Below are 27116 nucleotides of genomic sequence, written 5' to 3'. Positions count from 1 at the left end.
ATCAGACTCCTGATACTCACTTATTTAGTACTGCCCAGTAAATTTTCAATATTGGAATTCTTTATCGATGAAGAATAAAGAATTCATGATACTTTTATTATTCACCTTTTACATTTGTATCCACTAAGAAGCATTTTCACAATACATGCATATGAATATTTGTGGATTATTTTAATGAATCTTTCACAATGTTAAAATCTCTTTCAAGACCCATTTGCTGTTAAGAGGTCTTACCTCTTTAATAATAGATGATAGATGATTTATTGTCATATTTGCCAATGAAAAGGAAAACCATGGCCAGAATTTGTGATGTCACTCTATGTAGACACATATGCATGGAAATAACCTGTAGGTGTTACACACACACATATATAGTCCTATATATATAAGTATATATTTTTATATGTATATATTGTGCATACATATGTATGTATATGTATATGTGTGTGTATGTACTCACTTATCTTTCCACCCACCCATACATGCATTCATTGATCTATCTAGCTATCTTCCAACACACAGTACCCCTACAATGATAAAATAGGATCAGAGTTTCATAGAAATATAGAGCCTAAAAGATCCTTAGACATAGTTTAAAAACAAAGAATGTTATTCTTAGAGGTGTAACTCTCCGAGATAGCACCAGTAGAAAGAACTCAGCTGGAACCTAATCCCCATATTCTAATTACAAGTTCAGTTTTCATTCCACCATACCACACTGTCTTTCGGACAGATATTTGTTACACAGATGGATAGATACTGATCCTTAGAAGACAGTGTCAGTGCTGAAACTATTTTCTGTACTGAACACCCTGCTGTCAACTAAATTCTCGTTTGAGTTTTGAAGTTTACTGATGGTTTCTGTCAGTCCCAAGCCCTCCTAGGTATTTTTAACATAATCAATATGAGGGGAACTTCCTGTCTGGCATCAATCAGTTCTTTAAACAACAATTATCTATTAAAATATTGTTCTTAAGTCAGGAAAAATGGATGCTAGTGTCAAACACAGCTTTGCTCACTCACACACACACACACTCACGCAAATTACAAATAGTATTCGACTGCTCTATATTTCAGGCTATTCAATAACTAGATAAATGAAATATACTTTCTGTCTACATAATTTTTTTTTTACTATGCCAAGGCATACACACTAGTTGTTCCCTGCAGTACCTGCCGAATGCAACTAAATTTGCAACAGAGTTAATCACTGGCGCAGCTGAATATTTTAAGAGATTTCTCCTCTAGTAGGAAATTCATCTTTTTTCCAAGAAAAGGGCATTTACCCACTCTTTCATCTCCAACTGAAGTAGTTCCGTGATTTCCTTCCTTTCTCTGATTTCCACGCTCCAATTCCCAAAGACAAGCTCATCTCTGATGACCTTTCAGTCTATGAGTATTTGGGGTAGGAGTGGGGGTAGTCCACAGTTAAAATAAAGTTTGTATACAATCACTTTCTATGTTGTTATGAAATTATTCTAAGCTTCCCTAATAATAAACTTAAAAGAAACCATGCAACTGGTTCAGATGTGCATATGGAGATAGCTATTATCTAGAAAGCATCCAGATTTCTTAAAAAGCCAAAAAAAAAAAGAGACTGACTCACTCAGGATATATGGAAATATAAGTGAGGTAGGTGGGCTAGAGTGTATGTCATTATCAATAAAGCCCTAGGAGAAAATCATAATTTGAAAAGATACATGCACCCCAAAGTTCACTGTAGCACTATTTACAATAGCCAAGACATGGAAGCAACCTAAATGCCCACCAACAGATGATTGGATAAAGAAGATGTGTTTCATATATATATATATATATATATATATATATATATATATATATATATATATACACATAAACACACACACATACACACAATGGAATATTACTCAGCCATAAAAAAGAATGAAATAATGCCATTTGCAGCAACATGTATGGACCTATCATACTAAGTGAACTAAGCCAGACACAGAAAGACAAATATAATACGATATCACTTTTTAGATTCCACACATATGTGGAATCTAAAAAAAATTATACAAATGAACTTATATATGAAACAGAAAAAGACCCACAGACATAGAAAACAAACTTATGGTTAGCAAAGGGGAAGGGGGTGAGGGATAAATTAGGAGTTTGGGATTAACATATAAACACGACTACATATAAAATCGATAACCAACAAGGACTTCCTGTATAGCATAGGGAACTATATTCAATATTTTGTAATAACCTATAAGGGCAAAGAATCTGAAAAAGAATATATATGTATATATATGTGTATATATATATACATACATAAGTGAATCACTTTGCTGTACACCAGAAACTTATACATTATTGTAAATCAACTATACTTCAAGAAAAAAATTAAATTAAATTAAAACTAAAAAATAAAATAAACCCCTAGATATATTTTTGCATAACTGAATTAAATTCTTAAAACCCCAAAAATGAATGTTTTAACTGAATTTGAGAAATGAAGACTAAATTAAATCTTGGGTTTAGAATTAATTTGATTCATAATGGAAGGAAGTTAGAAAATAACATTTATTAAGAACAACACTGTTTAGCAATCCTATATGAAGATATAACACACAAAATATCTCCTATTACTTCCCTGTTAGAAGAGCTCTTTGCTTTAATACTTACACTACAGAGAATTTAATTAGTTCTCAATCAAATATTCTTCAGCCAGTGATTATACAGCAATAAAACATATCTGCATCTGCAAACTCAAGGTAACTTTTATAAGAACACAGTGGTTGGAGAAAATCTTGAGTTACATTCCAAATACATTGGGTAAAACTTCAGATTCCTGTGTAGACATTTTGAAAAGCCTGCAAAGTGTCACAGAAGAGGATGTGCAACTCTGATGTTACTGGGATTAAGAGAGGCCATGTTACTGCAAAGCAATGTTTGTTAAAACCATATTAATTATTAGGTGATTAGGATATGATGATTTTAAATATCTATATTATAACAAATTTTTGTTTCTTTTGTTTCATTGCGTTTCAGGAAATTTGTTGGAGTTGTTGGGCTAACATATAAAACATATTAAAGGTTTCCATTAAAATAATAGGAAATCGTTTCCTGGTTACATTCGAACAAAAACGGCTTGATTTTTACAAATGGATTCCTGACCTTAAGCAGGAGACACCTTTACATATAGTATCACATTTACTTTATTTTACATAGAATATCACTAAAGTTTACCACAACCCATTTAGGTATCATTGCCTTTTACAAATAATGAAACTAAAACTGAGAGATTAAATAACTTACCCAATGTCACACAGCTCATGAGCAGGGGAGATCAGAATCCAATTCAATAGCCTTTGAATTTTTCACTATATAGTAGGACCATAGTTCAACTAATCAGGTATTTATTGAGTTTCTAACTGTGCATAACATTTGGTGTTAGGCATTAGAGGGGCACATAATGATGCCTACTTCTTGCATCACTACAGTTTACAATCTAGTAGAAGGCAAGTGCACACATTGTTCTATTTAAGAGTCTAAGAGGAAACAGGAAGGTGAAAAATGGCAAATATTTATGCAAACAGGAGTTTTACAGGCCATCTTGAAGGGCAGTGTATTTAATACAGGACTAGAAGGGTACAGATATTGCAGAGAGGTTTGATATGAACTAGGGCATAAAGGGTAGGGCATTGCAAGCACAGATTACAATGTGAACAAAGGCATGGAACAAGTGACAGCACATGCAGAGAGATGTAGGTAAGGAAAGCCTGGAAGGTACTGAAGAAAACAAGTATACATGATACTTGTTAAAGGTAGCAAGGATAAGTCAGGGAGACTACTACAGAGGGGCTGTGTAGTAGGAGAGGGAGATGGGGCTCAACTCCTAATATAGTAAGAACAAGTAGGGATATAAAGGCAAGGAGCAGGGTGGGGGTCAGTGGATAGAAAATTACTAAGAGGAAACATCAGGGGTAAGGAGAATTCTGGCTAAACCAATTTGACAGAAGTTTTTTCTGTAGTCAGGCTAGGGTGATAAGACATGAAGGGTGAGGGATAAGGAGTTTGATCATATATCAAGGGTAGAGGATTTTTGCTAACCTGACCCACCAGAATTCATGTAATACTAGTCTAAATGGGCCAAGGACAGAGCCTAAGGTCAGGGACTAGTTAGAAAGAGGACTCAGAGAAGCCTGACTCAAGTTTGGTCAAAGAAGAGTGTTATGGTAGAATATTTATGTTCCCTCAAAATGTATATGTTGAAATCCTAACCCACCAAATTGGTGGTATTAGGAGGTGGAGCCCTTGGAAGGTGATTAGGTCATGAGGGGGGCACCCTCATGAATGGGATTAATGCCTTTTATTTGAGATTTTTTGTGACTATTATTATTTTCATTGAAATATAGTTGGTATACAATATAAGCTACAGCTGTACAATATAGTCATTTGCGATTTTTAAAGGCTATACTCCATTTATAGTTATCATAAAATATTAGCTATAGTCCCTGTGCTGTACAGTATATCCTTGTAGCTTATTTTATACATAATAGTTTGTACCTCTTAATCCCCTACCCTCTCCCCTTCCCTCTCCCCACAGGTAACCACCAGTTTGTTCACCACATCTGTAAGTCTGTTTCTTTCTCGTTATATTCACTTGTTGGTTGTATTTTTTAGATTCCACAAATTCCTTCATGAATGGGATCAATGTCTTTTAAAAGAGGCTCCAGAGAGCTCACTAGCCCCCTTCCACCATGTGAGGACACAGCAAGAAGGTTCTGGCTATGAATCAGGAAGAGGGCTTTCACCAGAATGAGACCATGCTGCTATCTTGATCTTGGACTTCAGGCCTCCATAACATTACAAAATAAAGTTCTGTTGTTTATAAGCTACCCAGTCTGTGGCATTTTGTTACAGCAGCCAGAATGAAAAAAGACAGAGAGAGAATCTTTGTCCTTCCTTCCTCCCTTCCTCCCTCTGGCCTTTCTTCCTTACTTTACTTATTTCACTCTCCAACGCATATTCATTTAGTATCTACTTTAAGGAACTGAATAGATGGAAAACACAGGTTGAGCTATAAAGATCACTATTCTTATAGTATACAGTTTATTGGAGGAAGAGATAAGCATCTGTGACAGAGCATGACATGCACAATTTTATTTTAGATAAACTGGTCAGGAAGACCTTTCCATGGAAGTGACATTTAAACTGAAGTTTGAAAGATGAAAATGTAGTAATGTTGGCAAATCTAGAGTGATTTTTGTAAGGACTTACTACACATTTTACTTTATTCTATATGCAATAAGTTGTCAAATGTGTTTGAAGATAGAGGATGCATTCTAATAGTGTGGATAAGAGCTTGCATTTAGCCTGAATATTAAAGAGGCCACAGGAAACCCGACCATAAGGAAACCCAAACTCTGCTCCCAATACAAATGCTACTTTTTAAAAAACTTTCACCCTTTGGTCAACCTGCTGTCCATTGAATTTGTTGAGGTTTGTGGATATTAAGACTTAAGCAAGAGAGGCAACTTGATTATAGTACAGTAGTTTGAATTTAAGCAAAATGGTATGCCTGAAATGTAGGGGCCTTTTTGTAATGTAATTTGAAAATGTGGTGAGTTTCTTTGAATAGGCAACCCAGACTGACCATTCAGTGACTCTCCATAAGAGCGATTACAACACCCAATTAGCACCATAAAAGGGAGAGTCGACATGACAGGGATGTGAGGTGACCATTTTAACCCACACCACACGCTGCCATTGTGGTTACACCTACTGGTGTAAATACTTGGTGAAAGAGGCAGTGCACCTCCCTGTGACTGCAGGCTACTGAACAAAATCACCAACCTCCCTTCAATAGGAGCATATAAAATTCTAGGCCTGGAGAAGAACAAGTAATAAAGTAACTATGTACTCTCCCCTGAGTTCATTATCCTCTTCTCTTCTCCCTACTGGGTCGAAGGAAGGCAGAAGATAGCATTAAAGCTCATTTTCAGGGTCTGCATGTTCAGTTGTACAGGTGGTGCACTGCATATTTATAGGAGTGTCGTTCACTTTCTTCTTTACATGAATGGTGCCCCCTGGGAATTTTAGAGTGCACAACCTGTGAATCTGTATACGGCAGGCCTGCTTAATTTGGTTTTGCTCATATATTGTGAGCTTTTGTGTTGCTTATTCATTTTGTGTTCTCTGTGTTCATTTGTTTTGAGAAACAAACCTGATATCCGTTTCATCCTTGGAACCGTAAAATTCATCTTTAAATATACCTATATAGGTAACAAACAGAATATTATTTATGTATATGTAAGTTTATTTATTTATTACAATAATCTAGGATGTAAGACTTTACAAATAAACAAATGTGCAGAAATATGAACTAACTTGCTTGTGAATAACAGACCTGGAGCATGCCTCAGAGAAAGTATGTAAAATGGCTCAAAACTAGAGAAAGCATAGAAGCAAACTATCCACTGACACGGCACTAATAGAAAAGCTATCAAAAGTCTAAATCTGAGCAGAACCGGGAAGAAAGGAAATCATAAGAGGGATGAGACCTTGCTAAATAAATACATTTTAATTTCCATAATTAGAGGTAAGCATAAGGAAGAGATGAAACTAATTCCTTGTGTCAAGCCTATGTAAGTGGAAAGGGTGTGATTTCAATTAACAAGAATTTCGTGTTTAGATTCAAAACAAGTATTTGTGTCAAAGAACCAATTCCAGTAGATTCCATGAGACATGCATATTTATATTCATTTTTCTGCATCAATGCTTTCAAGCTTTTAACCCATCCTTCTGGTAGGAAAGAAAAAGACATAAATATATGAAATATCTTGTCAAGCTTTAATTATGTTTACTTCTTGATCTAAAATTACTCTTTATTAAGTTAAAACGAAGATATTCTAGACTAACTCCAAAGCAGAATTGAAATGGCACACGAAAATGATCAAACATGATTCAAGCATCTCATTTAACTGAGATTTTACTACGTTTGTGTAATGATGTCTAAAATTGTATTTTCATTAAACATAGCAGAGTAGAGCGAAACAGGGAGAGTCATCCTTTAGACCTTGATTGAATCTAAACATATTATCTATTACTGTAACTTTGAGAAAATCACTTAATTTGCATCAGCCTCAATGCCTTTAGCTCTGAGAATAGTAATACCTATCTTGCATGGGGCTTGAGATCAAATAAGTTAAAACACAAGCAGAGTGTCAAGCAATTACAGTTTCTCAGTAAATAGCTCTTAATATTACCAGTGGTCTCTGATGTGGGAAAACTATTACATAATAAAAAGATCCTTATCGGGTATCTTTAAAATCAGGCTGAATGCAAAGAACTTCAGATTTTATGTCCTCCCTTTTTTAATTTTTACCCAGAGAATAATGCAATTCAGAAAACAGAGGGAGAGATTAATTTCTACTTAAACTGAAAAGTCATCATTATAAGATTTTTTTCATCATGTGCTATAGTACATTAAATATAACCATAAAATCTTTGTTACCTCTCTATTGAAAGGTAGAATGTGGTGTCCCACTTCTTGAATATGGGCTGATACAGTGGCTTATTCAATCAACAGAATGCAAGAGAAAAGGTGTTCTTGCACTTGTGAGGTTAAGTCATAGGAAGCCTTACAGATTCCAGCCAAGTCTCATGAGGTGTTTATTTTGGGTGAAGCCACTCACTATGTAAGAGTTCAACTACTTTGAGATATCCAGGTTGCTAAGACTCCAAAACTACACCGAGAAATTTCATAGAGAAAGACAGAGACAGAGAGAAAACCAGCCCCAGATTTTTCAGCCTGTGCAGCCCAACTCAAGCCCCAGATTTGTGAATGAAGATGCCATCTTGGTTGGACATTTCAGCACCAAAAGATGTGACTCAAAGAAAACTTAGCCAGAACCAAGGCCCCAGACATATGACACCAGTCAAGTTGTCTAATCTATCTCCAATCATTCAAACCACCACAGCTGAGGCCCAGTCATGATGGAGCAGAGATGAGCCATCCCCAGTATTCTTTATCTTTATTCTTAGCTCACAAAATCCTGACTATAACAACATGGTTTCTATTGTATCTACCACTGCGTTTTGGACTGGTTTGTTATACTGAAGTAGGTATCTGGAATATATGTCTTGATCATTTCTTACAGTTCTAAAGCCACGGAACTCCTTTTACCCATATTCAGGGAGAATGCTATCTCTTGCTTAGTTTCAGTCTCCCTTTGAGTCATAGAATCTGTTCAGAAGCTTCCTTGGACAGAGTCAGTAAAAGAAAACTCTTGATTACAAAACTCCATTATTACAACCAGGATAAAAGAACAGCCAAATCTGTGCACACACACCCCATTTTTTCACCACATCATAAACAATGGATTGGCCAAATTTTTAAGTGCTTGACTCTGTTTGAAAGTAAGCAGCTTTCCATCTTCAACCTCTTCCCCTCCAACTCAACTTAGAGTGATGCTCTAGTCAACCTCCGGACTTCCTGATGCACCTCCCATCTCTGAAATGAGAAGTGAAGAAAAAACATCTTCAGAAGACTTCTGATATCAAGACAAGGGATAGAACAAAGGCCAAAGCAGCAATATTGCCATCCAGAGGAAAAACTACTGAACCTACACTGCAATACTCAGAAGGAAAGTCAAGACATGAGAGAACTAAGTGTAAAGCACAGCTATATTGGTGGCTTCTATTTAAATAATCAAGGTCAATAAGTAGGTCTCTGGGATGATGATCCCTATACCCTGTTACTTGCACCAGAATTGGGACATAACCAGGAACAAATAGTTCAGGAAGCTAGAGTCATTGACACTGAGAGCCAACTACAGGGAACACCAAACATCCGGGGCTATTAGTTCATGTGCTTCTGTACCTAAATTTGGAAAGACTGTAAGACTTTCTGAATCTTCAGGTAACTTGCATACTATTCTAATCATAAGCAATCATGCTCCCTCTTAAGCTAAACCATACAACTTCAGAATCAGGTGTTACTTCTTATTGGTACCACTGTCCACTAAGCAAAGACAGAATTACAGAAGTAATCCTGACTCCTGCCTTTCCCTCATATATTCCCCCTCCCCACTTTTCCATCTTTCCCATATATTACTAGGTTTAAACAGTTCTGCTGCCTAGAGATCTGTTAAAGTCCTTCATTTTAATCATATTCCTTTGCCCTGATTCAGATCCTTGTGATCACTAGCCTAGGCTGCCCTCTATCTATTTCTGACCCTCCCATCTGAACTGTTGCCCTTCATATTCATCCTCAACACTACTATCAATATTATTTCTAAATTGCAAATTTGACCATCAACTGTCTAAAGACTTCAACATCTTTCCATTGCACTAATGATAAAGTCCAACTTCTAAACATGTCATAAAGGTCTCCATTTTTTGGCTTTGCTCTGCCAATTTAACTAATGTCTTTTTTTAGTAATTAAAATCTACTATCCTTGTTGTTTTACGAGTGTTAGCAGTGGCTGTTCTCACTTTTGAAAATATTTCCCCCTTTCATTCACTTAGAAAACTCCTATTCATCCTTTCAAACCCAAAGGCAGTGAAACCGATTTTCTCTCTCACTCAAATCACTTTCTCCTCAAAACTGTAATTTTACCTCTGTGTAGCTCAATTGTTTGTTATACTCTAATGACAACAGATTCTTCAATATACTCATCTTTGTATCTTAATATCCGATAATATGACTGACATTTAACAAACGCTAAACATACTTGACACTTGAATTGATTGAATTGAATTAAACTGAATCAATCACTCTCAAGAACACTAACGATTGTTAGGGTTTCCTGCATCAAGAGTACAAATCACGCTGAATTTTCATAATACTTCTAGTTTTGATTGAGGCACAGCAAACAAGTTTACAACAGATTTCCCCTGTGAAAAGAATAACTTCAGTAAAAGATAACAAATACACTCAGAAGTCCATAAAGGAGGCAGGGTAGTCTAGGGGATTCTGTTCTCATCCAAAGACGTGCTGAGATTTGATTCAGAGGGGAAAGATTGATTTTTCTAGCTTAAGTTAAACGAGGCATCGAACAAATGTCAAAAGCAGGACATAGACTTAGATTCTTCACTATCACACCAGTAAAGTTACCATCCTTCCATCTCCTTGAGAACAAACAAGAAAGCCTGCTGTGGACCGTGAACAAAACAACAACTGTGAATTTACACAGCTCCTTAAACTTCTAAGCTGTGTACTGAGAGTGAATTAGAGGTCTCCTCCAGATAGCATTGCAAATGAGCGTTATTTTATTTTCACCAAGCCTTTCAGGTGATACATGCGACAAAAGCAGCAAAGTCAGTACTCACTGTGGCAGACTATTATGTATCTGTCCTAAAAGTTCCTGTGATGTTCTGGCTAGTTTTGCTTAAGTACTATTTATAATATTTATGAGAAAGGAGGACAAAAATGAACCTGATGCTTTTGTGGAGAAGGAATTCCCTGGCTGAGCAGAAAAGCCTGCCAAAGTTTTGGTGTTTCTTGTTTGTTTGAAACAAGACTGAAGGACCATATAATGCAAGATGAAGCCATTAACAGTTAAAAGGGAGAGGACACACTAAAGAGACTCAGCCAGGGCCCTGGTAAATTATCAAAAATTGTGGGCTTCCTTAGTGAGAGTCTAGGATTTGAGAAATTCATGAGGAGAAAAGGCGGAGGTCCCTGGGCACCTGAAAATGAGAATTGCTGCATTGAGCTAGGCTGACTTTGGCATGGCATTTTGAAGAAGGCAGTCATATGGAATGTAACGAATAAATAGAGCATATCAGAGCCTGAAAACCTGAGAATAGGCTCATGTGGGTGAAACGAGGTGAAGCACGGTGCTTGGTACACTATAAACCCTCAGTAACATTGGCTGGTTTTGAATGAAATGAAACCTAACCTGAATCCAGTCCCTACTCGGTAACAGCGGGGAAGATAATGGGTGCCTAGGCAACGTCTAGCAAGTTCTGGGCTAGAGGCGGCCCCCAACTGTTGCGTCACCAGGGGCCACAGAACTGAGTCGGGAAGGGAGAAGGGAGGAATCTGTGCGGAGGGTCATCCGACTGAGTCGGAACCGGACACTCTGGCAGGAAGTAGAAAGCGAAGAAAACGAAACGACCATTGGTGAATTTCAACACCACGTCGTGAATTTCAGATAATTTTCCACTTGTTTATTAAGGTGGAAAACTCGGATTCCAACGATGAAGGAGATGGAGTTTCGGCCCAACACATAAGTCAAACGGACCGATTGGTTCGGGAAGAAGATTTCTCCAGGTTCGTAAATAATCTGAGTGAAGAAGATTATGAACTTATGAGAGACAACAATCTTCTAGGCATTCCAGGTGAAAGTACGGAAGAAGAGTTGCTGAGAAGACTTCAGCTAATTAAAGAAAACGCACCACAAGACTCAGATGAAAATACAGGTATATTTTGCTTTTGGAGGGAATAGGATGGGATGAATAAGGAACTTCATAATAGGAAATAGTAACTTCATAATAGTAAATAGTAAATTATACAGAAGTGACTTACATTCATTTGGTAAGTAACTTCTCATAAAAAGAACTGGCATTTACTTGATTTTTGGTGAGCATGTCAAGGTCTGTTTGTTTGTTTTCCTGATTCACATTTGGGTTGTTTTAATTGGGAAACAGTGCAAAGTAGCCTATTTGTATTTTTCTTGGTTTTCTACCTCAACTGAAAGTCCCTCCTACTTCCTGAATTATTTTTTCTACATAGACATGTAAAAAAAGCAAACAGAAATATTCTCCACTGGGGACAATTGTGCTCTCTTCAACACCTGGGGACATTTGACAATGGCTAGAGATATTTTTGGTTGTCACAGGGGAGGCATGGGTGTTACTAGCATCTAGTGGGCAGAGGCCAGGGATGCTGCCAAAGATCCCACAATGTACAGGATAGCTCCCCAAAACAAAGAATTGTCCAGCACCAAAATGTCAGTAGTGCTAAGGCTGAGAAACCCTGCTCGGACCTCAGGTCTGGTGCCTTCCCTTCCAGTGTGAAGTAGAGGATTTTGCTGTCTAATGAAGAGGATACTATAATACTTTGGCTCTTGAATATGGTCTTATATGTACCATGCTAGGTTCAGTCTATTCATTTGATCTGACCTTCAATTTAATGTCAATTAAATATCTTGCTAACATTAAGAAGTATTCAAAATGCAAACACTTTTAAACCTATAAAACTTGTTTATGTTTGGGCAATAACCTTATATTTTAAAACAGCTTATCTATTATCAAAAGCACATAAGTGAAGAGCCTAGAAGTAGTCATGTTGGAGACTAATGAAAATTAGACAATAATGTAAATTGAACTAAACTACTAGCATTGTACCTAAACTGGTGTTTACCTTGTTTAATTGCATTAGTGTTTTGACAGTGGACTGAAAAAAAAGTCTCTTGACATTCCTCCGACAGTGGTACACAGGGCTGTGTATATGATGAAATACTGAAACATAGACTTCCTCCGGATTCCCTTTTTAAAAAATTCTCTAAGTTTATCTAGGATTAGCTCACTCTTTTTGGATGGAATCGAAACTTTTCTACCTTTACTTATAAATCTACACAGTGCAGTTTATAAAATATTAACTCTATAAATGTGAAATCAGTTGAAAACATCTGAGTATTTAAGTTCTCATTTTTTGTTTGTTTTTGAAACAAAGATTCAGAGTGCTATTTTATGATGGTTCTAATTTTGGTGGTTCTTTTATGCACCCGCCCCATTTTTTTTGTTAACAGACAGAGGAGACGCTTCAGATGACATGTCTAGTGGTGACTCTCTAATAGACTGGCTTAACTGTTCTGGACAAACTGAAAATATGACAAGTGGACAAAGAGAAAACCAATCTTGGAGAGAAGAGAGCCAAATTAATCCTAAAAGTGATCAGTTCATATTCAGTTTAGAAATAAATGCTAACCTTGATAATGGGAGTCCAAATCCAGAGAATGAATATGTAGCATCTGCAAGACTTCCCAGAAGAGAAAATATGGAAGACAGCCAAAGGCAAGTGGAAAGTCCACAATCTGAATCAATATTTACAAGACCATCTATGTCTGAACAAGATACAACTGAAACATTAATGGAATTCCCACCTACCACAAGTCAGAGAAGAGCAAGAAGTAGGAGCCCAGAGTATCGGAGAACCAGAGCAAGAATTGAAAGGTGGTCGCCTCCACGTTCACTTAGGGAAATTGTACAAAGACTTAATCATAGTATACCCTCTCAGAATTTTCAGCAGCCTCTGCTAAGTGAGAATGCGAGATTTTCTAGAACTGAGCACCAAGAAATATTGACACAGCAAATGAGTGGATTTGAGTTGCAAAATAGCGGTCTTATTGAAACTTCTAGAACAAGGAATGATGTTCATGGAGAAAATTCTCCAGATACAACCAGCAGTGGTGAATCTTGGGGAATGAGGGAAATATATCCAACCATACCCTTCAATCTTGAAGTAGGACAAGTTTATTCTGGAGCATATTCTCAGAGAGACAGCAGAGCTAGTAGAACTCAGTTAACATCTGAGACACCAAACAACACTGTCACTTCTGAAAGTGAACGAGGACTGAGGCATATGTATTCACATTCTGAGCAGGCAGGTGTGAGAGCTTATGTCAATACCATTAGAAATCCCGTTTGCAGAATGTTAAATACTAGCTTAAATGATACAACATCTGTTCCAATTCAGAGCACGTTAAGGCAGACAATGACAGAATTTAGTAACTCAAATAACCTTATGGACAGTGAAAGTAATTTAGAGCATAGTGTCTCACCTCCAAGTCCAAACATGGAATGGCTAGAGTCACCTAATGGTAGTAGTAGTGGTACATTTGGTTCTGATTCAAATGCTAGCTATGATACCCATTCAAGTTCCACACTGAGTTGTCATTCAAGCCCCAATTGGACGTCTAGTTCCAGTTCTAGTCCTATTTCCGGTTCCAGCTCAAGTGATGAAAATTCAGGAATTAGCTCACTGATGTTTGAAGGCAGTGAAGAAACAAACTTATCATCAGACTTATCATCAGAGACCAGCCAAGGGGGTAGACAAATTAGCCTAATAATATCTGATGAAAGTGACTCTGGGTCCTCCCATAATCTGCAAACTACAGGACTCACCAAAGCACAGATTGACAGCTTGGCTGTAAGATCTTTTGGTGAAAATGATGCACTAAAAGCCTGCATCATTTGCCTTACAGAGTACACAGAAAACAGCAAGCTTCGCATACTACCTTGCTCCCATGAATATCACATTCACTGCATTGATCGCTGGCTGTCTGAGAACTCTACGTGTCCGATTTGTCGTAGGCAAGTAGTGGATTCCAATGAGAGTGAAAATCCTGATTGAGATCTGAATTCTCAGCTATATAAAGTGTTATAGGGCTTCCCTGGTGGTGCAGGGCTTGAGAGTCAACCTGCCGACGCAGGGGACTGACAATAAAAATTAATTTCACACCACAGCAGTTCACTGAATTTCAATAGAAACTTAGCATGTGCACTGGGTTGGGACGTTCCTGATTCCATGGGAGAAATGTCTTAATATGATATAATGAATCTAGATAGATCCTAGTAGTATTATCTCGTCATGTAAATCCCAGACATCTCTTAGCCCTGTTCAATCCTGGTTGTGCATGCAAAGAAACAGAAACCCAACCAAATATCAATAATTAAGAAGCCATTTAAGACTACATTAGAGTCATTCACATAAAGAAGTCATGTTACATTCATAGAATGCCATAAAAAGCTTTGAAACCCTTCTCTTCCTATCTCTCTCCACAGCAGTTTATCCCACCTCCCTAACACTACCTTAACGTTTCTCCTATTCCCCACTACCAATGTATCAGTCAGTTCTAGCTAAAAACTGATGGCACACTTTAAAAGAGTGATGGAATAGCATTTAATGAAGAGACTAAAGTGTGTAAAGAATGAAGGGAAACCAAGAGATGATGAAGTACCCTGAGGCTAGCAGCTGTGAGAAGCCAGTATTATAACCACTAGGTTTGAAGGGGCATAGAGAGATAGCAGTTCCTGCAACCCAGAATGTCTTCGAGTTATAGGAGAAGCCCACCCAACAAGAGATGTAACCTTAGAAAATGGCATCCACTGCCAACCTAAAGTTTGGAAGGGGGCAGATCATGGAAATAAATACCCTTGCCTTCTTTCCTCCTGACTTCTAATCACTTATCAGTAGTTCATATTAACCAAACCCAACCTGAAGACACAGAGAGACTGGTCCATGAAGCTGATAAAGATCAGCCTCCTGGAATCACGAGGCAGGGTTAAGAAGGATGGTGAGTAGATCCGGTAAGCAAATCAGAGACCATCTACCACAACCAGCATTCCCAACTCTCTTCAAACCCAGCCTGTGTATGCTTTCTTGCCTCTTCTGCTTCCGCTTGTTCTCTATTCCACTCTATGACTCAGCTCTTTAACAACCCTCTCTATTTTCCTTTCATTTACTCAGATCTTGTATTTTTAAAAGTGATAAGATGACAAAGCCTTAGAACTTAATTACCTTTCTCTTAAACATGTCACACTTTGATTTGCTGTGATTGTAAACAACTAAGGATAAAGGGCAGTTATAGGTATGTGTTTAATTTTTGCTTCTTCAATATATTCGAGCTTCAATTTCTTTCTATATATGTTTAGTTCATATAATTAATTTTTAAAACAGATTCTGATTTCTTATAAAGGGTTTTATGGTTTATATATGACTCTGAATCCTTGTGTGAATGACCCAAAGTAGCCAATTGCTGCTTGGAGCCTCACAAGCTGCAATATGAAAGCCTTAAAGGTAAAACTTGGCTTCAAGAAACATGTCTACATAGTTCAATTCTAATTGTCCCCAGTAAAACCATCACCCAAAACCCCGAGTATTTGAAATCAAAATTTAGGTCATGCTTCCTTCCAACCTAAACATAGTGAAGGATTTTTCTCCTAATTCAGCCTGAAGACTATTTTGGGGGGGTTGTATTGGCCAGTCCAGAAAATTTTGCTTAAATTTTTCAATCCTGGTATAGGTGAGAGTACATTGTATTATAACCTAAAGCAATAATCCGAAATTTTGTGCAATGTGCAACCTATACAAATGTAGGCAGTGTTAAGTATACACCTTCTCTAAAAAGTTAAAGTCAGAAACATCACTGACCTTTCTTTTCTCTGTGAATTGCTGGCAGCCACAGTATTTGCACATAACTACAACGTATAAATGGGGAGTGGTGGTGAAGTTTTTGAAAACATCTTTGAGGTAGCATATTTTTCACACAGAAGATATCTGCATGGCCAGAAATGAAGGCTTGGATCAAACCTCTGAAATTTACATTAACTTCTGAAAGTTGTTTAAATAGTCTGATTTTTAGGAAGTATTTTTGATATCAGATATACTTCATTTAAAGTGAGTAGAATAATTATAACAGTACTTGGCTTTCATACTATCCTAACAGATTAAAACCTTCCAAAGGATGATAATTGCTTAATTAATGCTTCAGTACATTCACATGCACCTTCTGTGGTCGAAAGAATTCTAAGATGATGCCCAATGATCTGTGTAGGAGCCCCTCCCCTTGAGTATGAGACCTGTGAATGTGATGGAATATCATTCCCATTATTAGATTATGATATATAGCACAGTTGATTGGGAGCTTATCCAGAGTGAGCCTGACCTAATCAGGGGAGCACTTAAAAGGCACAGAGAGGACTTCTAATCCAGATAAGATGGTTTATACTTCCCTCTCACTGCTCCCCCTTTATACGCACAACTATATATCCTGGAAATAATATGAGACAACCAAAGGAGATCTCTGAAAGGTCTAGAGAAGGTGAATTGCCTAGGGACCCTCAGAATGGATGAACAGCCTCATGGCAGGGCACCTTATGACCCTCTACCAACAAAAAAATGTGATCCAGACCCAGCATTTCCTAACTCCCAACTTAGTAACAGGAAGTGGCTCAAAGAGGCTCTTCCTCCATCACATCAAATGGGAATCCCCCAAACACCAGGCGAGCCTTGCAGAACCTGCAAGGACGAACAATTGGAAGCCCTGATGACAATAAGTGACCAGGGAAAGTGCTTTCCTTCCCCACTGGGCCTGAGATCCCCCTTCACCACCCAGACACATCAGTGGCTAAGGGTCCCAGCAAAAGTGCTCCTACCACAAAAAGCTCCCACCTGGACAATGCTCTCCTCAGATGGGCCTGAGACTCCTCTCCCCTCCCCAGAAACATCAGGCAACTTGCTGGTACCAGCAACGGAGATCCCTCCACAGAAAGCTCTCAACCTGGTAAGCACCCTCCACTCCTTACAGTCCAGGGAGACCCTGTCACAAGTGCCTGGCCCAGGAAGGACTCTTCATCACGTGTTCCAGAGATTCCCTTCCCTCACCAGAAGCACCAAGTGCCATATCCTGGGGAAGCTACTTCAGACCCCATAAGCAGCATGAGAAGGGACCAGAGGTAACCCCACCTGCACAAGAGAAACAGACCATAAGAGTACCACAAAGGGTCAGAAAATTAGGTTATCATGGAACCACCGTCCATAAAAGTACAGGAAATGTGTGCCAAACCTATAAAGAGTGAATGCCTGCTAAAAATTAAAAAAAACAAAACACTTTAAATAGGGACCAAAGTATCCTAACATAATAGCCAAAATGTCCAAAAGACAATAAAATATCACTACTTATACCAAGAACCAGATACATGACAGCTTGAATAAGATGGGACAGATGATGCCAACAGAGATGAATTAGATGTTAGAATTATCTGACAAGGGTTTAAAAATGCTGATTTCAGACCTTTAAGACCTTGAACACAGAACCTAGTCACTCCATGCCAGTATCCCAACCTATAGAACTGTGAGCTAATAAAGGGATGCTGTTTTAAGCCATTACATTTGTAGTAATTTCTTATGCAGCAACAGACAACTAATACAACTTCTCATCTAGGATCCATCCTGTACCTAGAAAATGATTATAATGAGTCCTATACAAGTAAATGGCTTAATGTCTTGGTTCTAGGCCCACTATAACATTATATTCTACCATTTTTCCCAAAAATGGAATCCCTAATTCCTGCTACTGAAGCTGCTAGAAGACAGTATCCTTCCTGTTTGAACAACCACCAATATCGTATCGCTCTAACTTTACTTCACATCACCCTATCTCATTCTACCAGTGTATGCTGCTTACATCATAAACCCCATTTAACACTCTGACTTTGAAACTATAGAGCCACTTATTTTTCTCTCAAAGCGATTGCTGAGTATTATATTGCTCTTCCAAATCATATTCCTCTCTGTCTGCCCTGACAAATAAGAAATGGAGAAGATTTGTACCTGAATCTTCTGAGCTCAACCTGATACGTTTTTTACATTACAGTATATCAGTTTAAATACACAGCATCACTGTGGTTGTGAGCATAAATATTTCCATCTTAAGAATTTTCTCTGTATTTTCTTGGTAGTTTTTAAAACATTTGTTTATTTTGGCCTAATTCCAAAAAAAAACCCTTGTCTGAATAACAAATTCTTTTTGAAAGTAGTTATAGCCTGTGGATAAGTTTTTGATAGCAGTATAAAGTCTATCTTTTTTGGCTAACCATGAAAATAAGTTGTGCTCTCAATATTCCATGAAGAATTAAGTATAAAGATTCTTTTGTTAATGCAAACAAGCCTGAGCATTGAACAACATGAACATCAAAACACTGCATGTACTGGAAAGTTCACAAAGAAATGTGACGTTTCTGTTAAGTAATATTACTTGTTATCCATATACAATACTATGAGATCTTCAGTATCTTCTTTACTACAATTAACCAAACATTTCATGTCTTTACATTATTTGAGAGGTGAATGTATGCTCCCTTCAATGAGAAGTTTCCTGGTATGAGAATTTCGAATGGAAATCTGAACTGCATTTCTTTTCTGTGACTTCATTTAAGATTTGAAAATTCTTTACCATCTTAACTCAGGCTTTTTCACTATGAAATAAGAGGCTCTCCTTTGTGTGATATTCAAAACTCTCCATTTTTAAGCATCAAGCCAGCATCTTTAACATCACTGCAAAAATGTGGAGATTTGGAAAAGCATGTTGGGGAAAATCCTTTTTCTCTCATCCACCATTCGTAGAGGACAGACACTAATTATAAGCCAACTCTGGGCTCTGGGTTCTCCATTCTCACATCACTAGTCACAACACAGTTATCTACCACCCCTGGCCTTGTCATCTTCTATTCTGGAAGTGTATTTTTTTTTCTTTAGTAGCACTTGTGACTATCTAAAACATTTTTTATTTATCTTGTGCTTGTTTTCTTCCCCATTCCTATCCCAAAATAGAAGCTCCAAAAGATCTTTCTTTTTTTTTAAATTACTACTACATTTCTAAAAACTAGAACAGTTACTGGCATACACACCCACACCCACACCCACACCCACACACACACACACACACACACTGCTTCAGAATTTTTGGCCACTGTGAGCATCCCAGACTTATTTTTCACCCTTTATTCTCCAAAGAAAACCTATTTTAATACTGTTACCTACCATCCTGGATTTGATGTATTTCAACCTAGATCTCTCTCACTTACTTAACATATTTGTATAGGGTCTCTTGCCTATTAAGTTATAATATCTGCCAACCCTTTTCTAAATCACTATTTCAGGCATTCAACGCTGACGAAGAATGTGCCATGCCCGATGCTGGGTGCTAGGGTTATAGTTACGAAGTACAGCACTTATCATTAAGGACTGTACTACATTTTAAAGAAGGCAGTTGAATAAACATACAGTAACACTCTATGTCAGGGATGCCCTGACACAGATTCAGATACAGGATAAAATGGAATGATCTAGGAGGAGAAATCTACACTAATAATTCAAACCTCCTTAAAGTTGGGTTATATCTGAGTTGTATCTTACAGGACTAGTAGCAATTAGCCAATGAAATGAAGTCATTAATTTTATCCTAAGCAAAATAAACACTGCATGCAACAGTAAAGATGCATTGAAAATTTAGGGCTCAGTAAACAGTAAGTATGAATCATCATGCTCTGGGGTAGAAGAGGAAGAGATGTAAGTACATTAGCAAGAAATGAAGAGATGAGGCCAAAGAGGCAACAAGTGGTATTGTGTATCAGGCTGAAGAGTTGAACTAGATCTTCTAAGCAATGCACAGTCAACACGATTTTTCTAATAGGAATAAAATTTTTCAATTTTTAGAATGGTCATACTAGCAGGGATATGAACAGATTGTCAAAATTTAGATTGTCCCACTTACTGAGTTATGGCATTAACTGGAAGAAAAAAGTATAAAGTCCTGATATAATGGTGAGACAGTTGAGATACGGATGCATATAGATTCAAGCAGTATTAAAGAAGCACAATAAAATTTGGTGGCTGCTTGGATAATTTAAAGATGACCTTAAGTTTCTGGTTTAGGTGACTGAGTAGATGGTGAGAAGTTCCACTGATATAAGAAATGCAATATAACTTGTTTGTCATAGTAGAGGAATAGATGACAATTCAGCTGGAATCTCTGAGATTTGAGATGTCAGAGTGATATTTTAGTGGCAATGTTCATCTCGCTATCACGGAATATCAAGTATGCTTCTAAAATCAGGATAAAGATGCCAGACTGAAGTCAAAGAAGTATGAGTATTGCCTGTGAAAGTATGTTCCATGGTAGTAGTGGAGGGAGATGGATGGAATCCTTTGGAACAGGAGCAATTATAAAGTAGACAGACATAAAGAAGATAGCAAAGATAATCAAGACAGAAAAATGAGAGGTGTAAAGATAATCATAAACACAGAGCTCACGGTCTTCATTCGTAAATATGAAGAGAAAACAAAATATCTCTAGATGTTAAGAAGAATGTAAACTACTAGGAAAGCAAGGGTTTTGTAATTTTCACTACAATAGTCATAGCACCCAAAACACTGCCTTGCCCAAAGTAGATATTCCATAAATATTTGTTGAGATATTTGAGATAGGCATGACATAAGAGAGAATAAGATAAATATTAAAAATAGAAAAAATAAATCCTAGGAGAAATAGGAATAATTCATGGACTAGGACAGAACCTGAAAGGCTTAGTTTTACCATGCACAGATGGAGACCTGCCACTGTTCTAAAAACCTACAAATGTTGAAAGAATAAGTCTTTGGCAGGAACTGTAACAAACATACTGGCCATTATAGATCACTTGGAAACAGTCTTTACATATCTTTTTTAAAGGCTCCTTTTTAAGAGAAAGAATTGGTAAGAGGGTGTTTAAATGCTTTTCTGTCAGGCTTTTTGCTTGGGAGAAAAAGGTGTACGTGAAGTATCTCTGCCCCACATAGACTTTCAGTCTACTTCTCCCTCTTGCCATCCTGATTTACTCAGGAGTTCTACTGGGCACATATATACCTCAGAAGCTGAAGCCCTCTCCTTGCATATTATAGTAGAGGGCTTCCCTTTCTTTCAGATTTCACATGATGATAGTTTCTTGAGAGGCAAAGGTAATGGCTACGTATGCTTACATTCACAAACATCTTGAACCAGAGCCTATTTTCTTTTGTATTTTGAAATCCAATATAAAGGAATTTTAAAATTCAGCAACAGGGAAAGAGTTTCAGAGTATTTGAACTTGAAAGAGTATATACCCATAACTTCATTTTTGCAAGAAAATTAGCTTCTTGAAATCTTATGCAATTGCTGCCATGGTCATTGTATTAATTATAAATTGTAATTTTAGAGAACCCTTACAAATTAGTTTAAAGGCTAAAAAGGAATTTACTGACTCACAATACACCAAAGTTTGAACGTGCTGATACTTTCAGACACAGGTAAGTGTGGGGGCCCAAAGGATATAAATAGAAAATGTTTCTCTGACTTGGATATTCTTCCTTCTGCAGTTTGTTTTGTTTTGTTTTGTTTTGTATTATTTTGGGGAAAGCTTTCTCCAAGGGGTGACAAGAAAAATGAACAAAAGCAACTCTATTTTTATATATTACCAATTTACTGAACCCAGGCATCGAGAAAGCCTTTATACAAAAGACTGACTCAGCTTGGGATTTCTGTTAAAACCTGAAGGGAATTCTAACTGGCCAGGTCTTGGTCACATGCCCAGCACGAGAATATGGAGGTGGGATCTCCAAGCCAAACCAGATGGAAATGTGGACAAATTCACCAAAAGTAGCAATGAAGGTCTTCTAAGGGTTCTCTTTTGTTTTTCACACACTTCTTGAATCAATTCTGGTGATATGTATTTTACTAGGAAATAATCAATTGCATCCAGTTTTTAGATTTTTACAGCATATTTATGTTCAGTGCATCATCCTAAATTTAATATATTTCCCTTTGTATTTTTTTTTCTTTCTGTTCCTATACTTTATACCTTGGCTTTCTCCATTTTTCCTTGATCACAATATCAAATGACATTCGATAAACTCTATATTAAGGTTTGATTGGAGAAGTAGAACCACTAGAAGGACTTTATTATAGAGATTAAACCTTACATGATAGTGGGGCTTGGTTAAGCAGTCTATGTAAATCCACTGCCCTGCCTCTTGGTGCAAGTCCCGAAGTCAGTAGGGCTGGCAGTCAGGAATGAGAGATGATTTGAAGTTAGGAGATCAAGGATAAGCTGGAACCTTCAAAGATAAGCTATAATCCAACTAGAAAAATGAACTGAACACCATATTAAAAGGATTATACATCATGGCCAAGTGGGATTTATTTGTAAAATGCAAGGATGGTTCAACATACGAATATCACTCATTGTGATACACCACATTAACAGAATGGAGGACAGAAAAACCAGATGATCATCTCAACTGATGCAGAAAAAGGCAGAAAAAGTATGTTCATTGGAGTTCAAAACTCCATAGAAAGTTTAAATAACATATTTGATAAAAGTGAATTCGAATTTTATGAGTTGAAAATAAGCCAGAAAAAATGATGAGATTAAATGAAAATGTGAATGATAAAGGAATAAAGGATAAAATGGAAGACCCACATTCATCTAATAATATTTTTAGAAGGTGAGATTAGAGTGAATTTAACAAGTATTTGAAGAAATAGTACTTCTCAGAGATTAAGTTAGAAATAAATCCTCAGATAAAAGAAGTGCATGGAGTCACCAGTAAAAGAAATGAAAACAAATATATGACTATATCCTGTATCGTATACCTCACCTCAGCCTGATCCTTCCTTTGTTCTACATTAGAAGAATGTGCAACACTGGCAGGCTACTTATATATACAATCTGACAGTGTCTCACTGTGTTCATGATTCCAACAAATCTATCCTCCACCTCTCTCCTTACTCCAGCAGGTGAGAATATTCCTAAAGCAACCCTTTCAGTTCCCCCACAGGCTAAACCCATGGATGAATTCTTTCTCCTTTCTTCACATTCCCTCCCCATAATTTTGAGATCCAGTTTACAGAACTTCCAGAGGTCAAATCCCAGCTTGATCATGCATTCTCATATTGAATCGCCAGCCTTCCCTGCTTCACTGCTTTTGCCCTGCAATCCGGTTCACTTGCATTGTACTCTCTAATTAAATAATAGCACATAAACTCTTGGCCTGAGGCTCTGCTTTCTGGGGAACCAAGGCTAAAAAACAGCTGGTAAACCACATCACATAATGGCAAAGAGGAAAGTCTAAAAAACAATTTGGAAGAAAGAAAGAATATCAAATACAAAGAGCAATTAGACTAGTAGCAATCTTCTCATCAGTAACAATAGATGCCAGAAGATAACTGAAAGCACTATCCTTAAAGTACTAACGGAAAAATCACTCTTAACCTAGAATATAACGTTTAACTAACTATATTAAAAAATGAAAGAGATGACATTTTCAAAGACAGAAATTTCTACCTGTAGACCGTCGATAGTAAAACTTCCAAGGAATAGGCTTCTTACTGAAGGGAATTAAACTCACCATGAAGAAGTGGGATTAAAGAACAATACTGAGCAAAGAAAGTGATATACATGTAGATAAATCCAAGAAGGATTAACTGTTAAACACTGTGTAATTGTGTGACTAATTTGGGGGCCAAGTCAAAAATAAAGTGCAATTCAATGGAATATTACTCAGCCATAAAAAGAAACGACATTGAGTTATTTGTAGTGAGGTGGATGGACTTAGAGTCTGTCATACAGAGTGAAGTAAGTCAGAAAGAGAAAAACAAATACTGTATGCTAACACATATATATGGAATCTAAGGAAAAAAAGTCATGAAGAACCTAAGGGTAAGACAGGAATAAAGACACCTACTAGAGAATGGGCTTGAGGACACGGGGAGGGAGAAGGGTAAGCTGTGACAAAATGACAGATTGGCATGGACACATATACACTACCAAACGTAAAATAGATAGCTAGTGGGAAGTAGCTGCATAGCACAGGGAGATCAGCTCAGTGCTTTGTGACCACCTAGAGGGGTGGGCTAGGGAGGGTGGGAGTGAGGGAGATGCAAGAGAGAAGAGATATGGGAACATATGTATATGTATAACTGATTCACTTTGTTATAAAGCAGAAACTAACACAACATTGTAAAGCAATTATACTCCAATAAAGATGTTAAAAAAAAGAAAACTTTTTCTCTTAAGCTAGCAGCAATTGGGTAAGATACACCTTTGTAAACAAAGATGAAATATTTACTTTTTCTCCCTACCTGACCCTCCAGATTTTGGAAACTCTTGAGTATTCATCTCATGGCAATACAGTTAGTTATCTGCATAAGTGCAATAGATATCTGCTTTTCTTGTAACAGGACACAATTGGAAACTGATTATATTAACCAAGGTTTTGACTGGAATGTCATATTTAAGAATAATGTACATAGAATCAAATATGACCAGACAACTTTAAGAAATTAAGGGTGACTTTATGGAGCCAATAAAAACCCTTGAAAAGGCAGCCTGGAACCTTGCTTACAGGGTTCCCAACAGCCTAATCAGGTGAGTAATGAACTTCTTGACAGGTGCAGTAATCTCAGGATAATTGGGGAACCTCGAGAAGAGAAGAATTCACCTATATCTATAGGTATTGCAAGTGAAGTCAGATAGCAAGTCTTCGGTTTGGCTTCCTACCCTCGAGAGGCTTTTACAAGTTCAATCTGGGGAATTCCCTGGCGGTCCAGTAGTTAAGACTCCGTGCTTTCACTGCTGAGGGTGCAGGTTCGATCCCCAGTTGGCATACTAAGATCCCACAAGCTGCAGGGCACAGCCAGAAAAAGAAAGTTCAAAAGTTCAATCTGAGATTCCTTATGAAAAATTCCGGCAAAGCATGTTTAAAAGAGCTTATGTGGTCAATCACTATTCTTGCTGCACTTCTGTACAAAATCAGGACAAGTTTTATTGAAATTAGACTTACTTTGCAAACAAATTAGTCTTATTTTGGTTTCTTTGTAAAAATGAGGGTGTAGAAATTTTTTAGAGAGAAAAAGTATGTTTCAGCAACACACCCTTGTGGATATTAGATTCTAGGGCTGTTTCTTGTCTTTGAGGATTTAGTATTTGCCTGTAAAGTGGACTGCATCTTTAATACCTTCAGTTCCCTCAAATACCTGGCTACAACTCTCCAAGCTAATATTTCTGATTTTCTCCCATCCTTAGATGGGAGAATGAAAGCTTTCTCCTGCACCCCTGCAAACAGAATGTGAATGACTTGATATAAACTTCAGAGAAATCACCACAATAGCTGGTTTAGACAATCTCCTTTGTGCCTGTTACTGCATGGGCCACTCAGACTGGTACACCCAGTGCCCTCATCAGAGACATTCAAACTGCAAACCAGGAAAATCCATCAGATTCCCACTGTCTGCCCTCTCTCCATCTGAACATGTTTCAAGCCTGATATCCAGAGGTCTTCTTGACTGGCAGCTCTCAGGACTCAGACACTGGGTTCATAATTTGCTCCAACCATTAAACTTCGTTTTTCTTTTTCTTCCATAGAAACTCTCTATTCCATGGAAATCCTCTGATTAAATATCTGTTTCCTTGTTTATGCAATACAAGTCTAACTTTGGGAGCCCACCTGCATCGTCCACCTCCTGAAATGAAACACAACTGTTAACTCAACTGACCTATTCTCAAGACTGAGACTGGGTCAACGAGATAGGCAGCAATCTTTCAACTTAGCGTCTGGGTTGTGAAACTTATTTGAAGTTTCAAAGGTGGAACTTAAGGGGAGCAACATTTGCCACCCCAAAATATGCTACTTTGGCAGGAGGATTATTTTGAGCTATAAACAATCAAAACCCAACAGATTCAGGAAAAGCTCTTTACCTCAACCTCAAGTTCCTAAATTTACATTGGAAAGGGAGCCTATACAGGAAGAGAGCTATTACCAGAGATAACTTTTTTACCTAAGAAACTTACCTGCATAATAGGATAACCATTGTTTTCTAAACATCTCCTCTGCATTCCTGTGAATGCCTTCCTTCCTTTTGTATCCCCAGACCCCTACCCCTTTCCTCAGCTCCGGATGTTATATAAGCTTCAATTACCTGGCTGCCTTGTGGGTCTCATATTTTATGGGACTCTCTTACATACAAAATTAGATTTGTCTTTCTCCTGTTAATCTGTTTTATGTCTATTTGATTATTAGACCAGCCAAAGAACTTAGAAGGATAGAAGGAAAGTTTTGCTACCCTTATAGCATCTTAGCCAAGAATCTAGAAGGGTAAAGGGAAAATTAGTTTTCCTCCCATACAACACTAAAACTTTTCTTATTTTCCCCAAAATGTACTTTTTACTGCTGGCTTTCCCCATGATTCAATCTAATTCAACCATCAACCATCTTATTTTGCTATGATCTGGAAATCTTCCATGATCTGGAAGAGTTGATCTACTGTCCTGTACTTCTAATTACATTGAATCATTTGCAGAGTCAAGGCCAGTTGTTCTTCAGTATGTTATACTTTCAGGATTCATCAGAGTGTGTTCCCATGTTTAAATTCAGATAAAATATTTCTGGCAAGGACACCACGTAGGTAATATTGTGTAACTTTCTCTGCATTTCATTAATGCCAGGTCATAACATTAGTGTTTTATGAGAGGGCCACTGATTTCTCTGTTGTAAAGACATATTTTCCATTTGTAATTAATTCGTAATTTAAGGGATTGTAAAGACCCTGTTCTCCACA

The 27116-nt window shown here is 37.4% G+C and overlaps 1 protein-coding gene and 1 long non-coding RNA gene across 3 annotated transcripts in view; one reads left to right on the top strand and one right to left on the bottom strand.

The window, feature by feature from the left end:
- The window catches only part of LOC308619425, a 930003-nt gene that overhangs the window by 318591 nt on the left and 584296 nt on the right, over positions 1–27116 (bottom strand). The gene's annotated exons all lie outside the window — the stretch shown is intronic.
- LOC308618787 (E3 ubiquitin-protein ligase RLIM-like) lies at positions 11109–15272 on the top strand (the record flags this gene model as incomplete). The annotated part of the gene is made up of 2 exons (XM_081237058.1): positions 11109–11400; positions 12732–15272. Coding segments are annotated over 2 exons (1896 nt in total), but the record flags the coding sequence as incomplete, so codon positions are not given.

Source organism: Mesoplodon bidens (assembly GCF_964165515.1).
Source record: "Mesoplodon bidens genome assembly, chromosome: 6".
NCBI classification, from domain to species: Eukaryota; Metazoa; Chordata; class Mammalia; order Artiodactyla; family Ziphiidae; genus Mesoplodon; species Mesoplodon bidens.
This window is presented reverse-complemented; position numbering and strand designations above follow the sequence as displayed.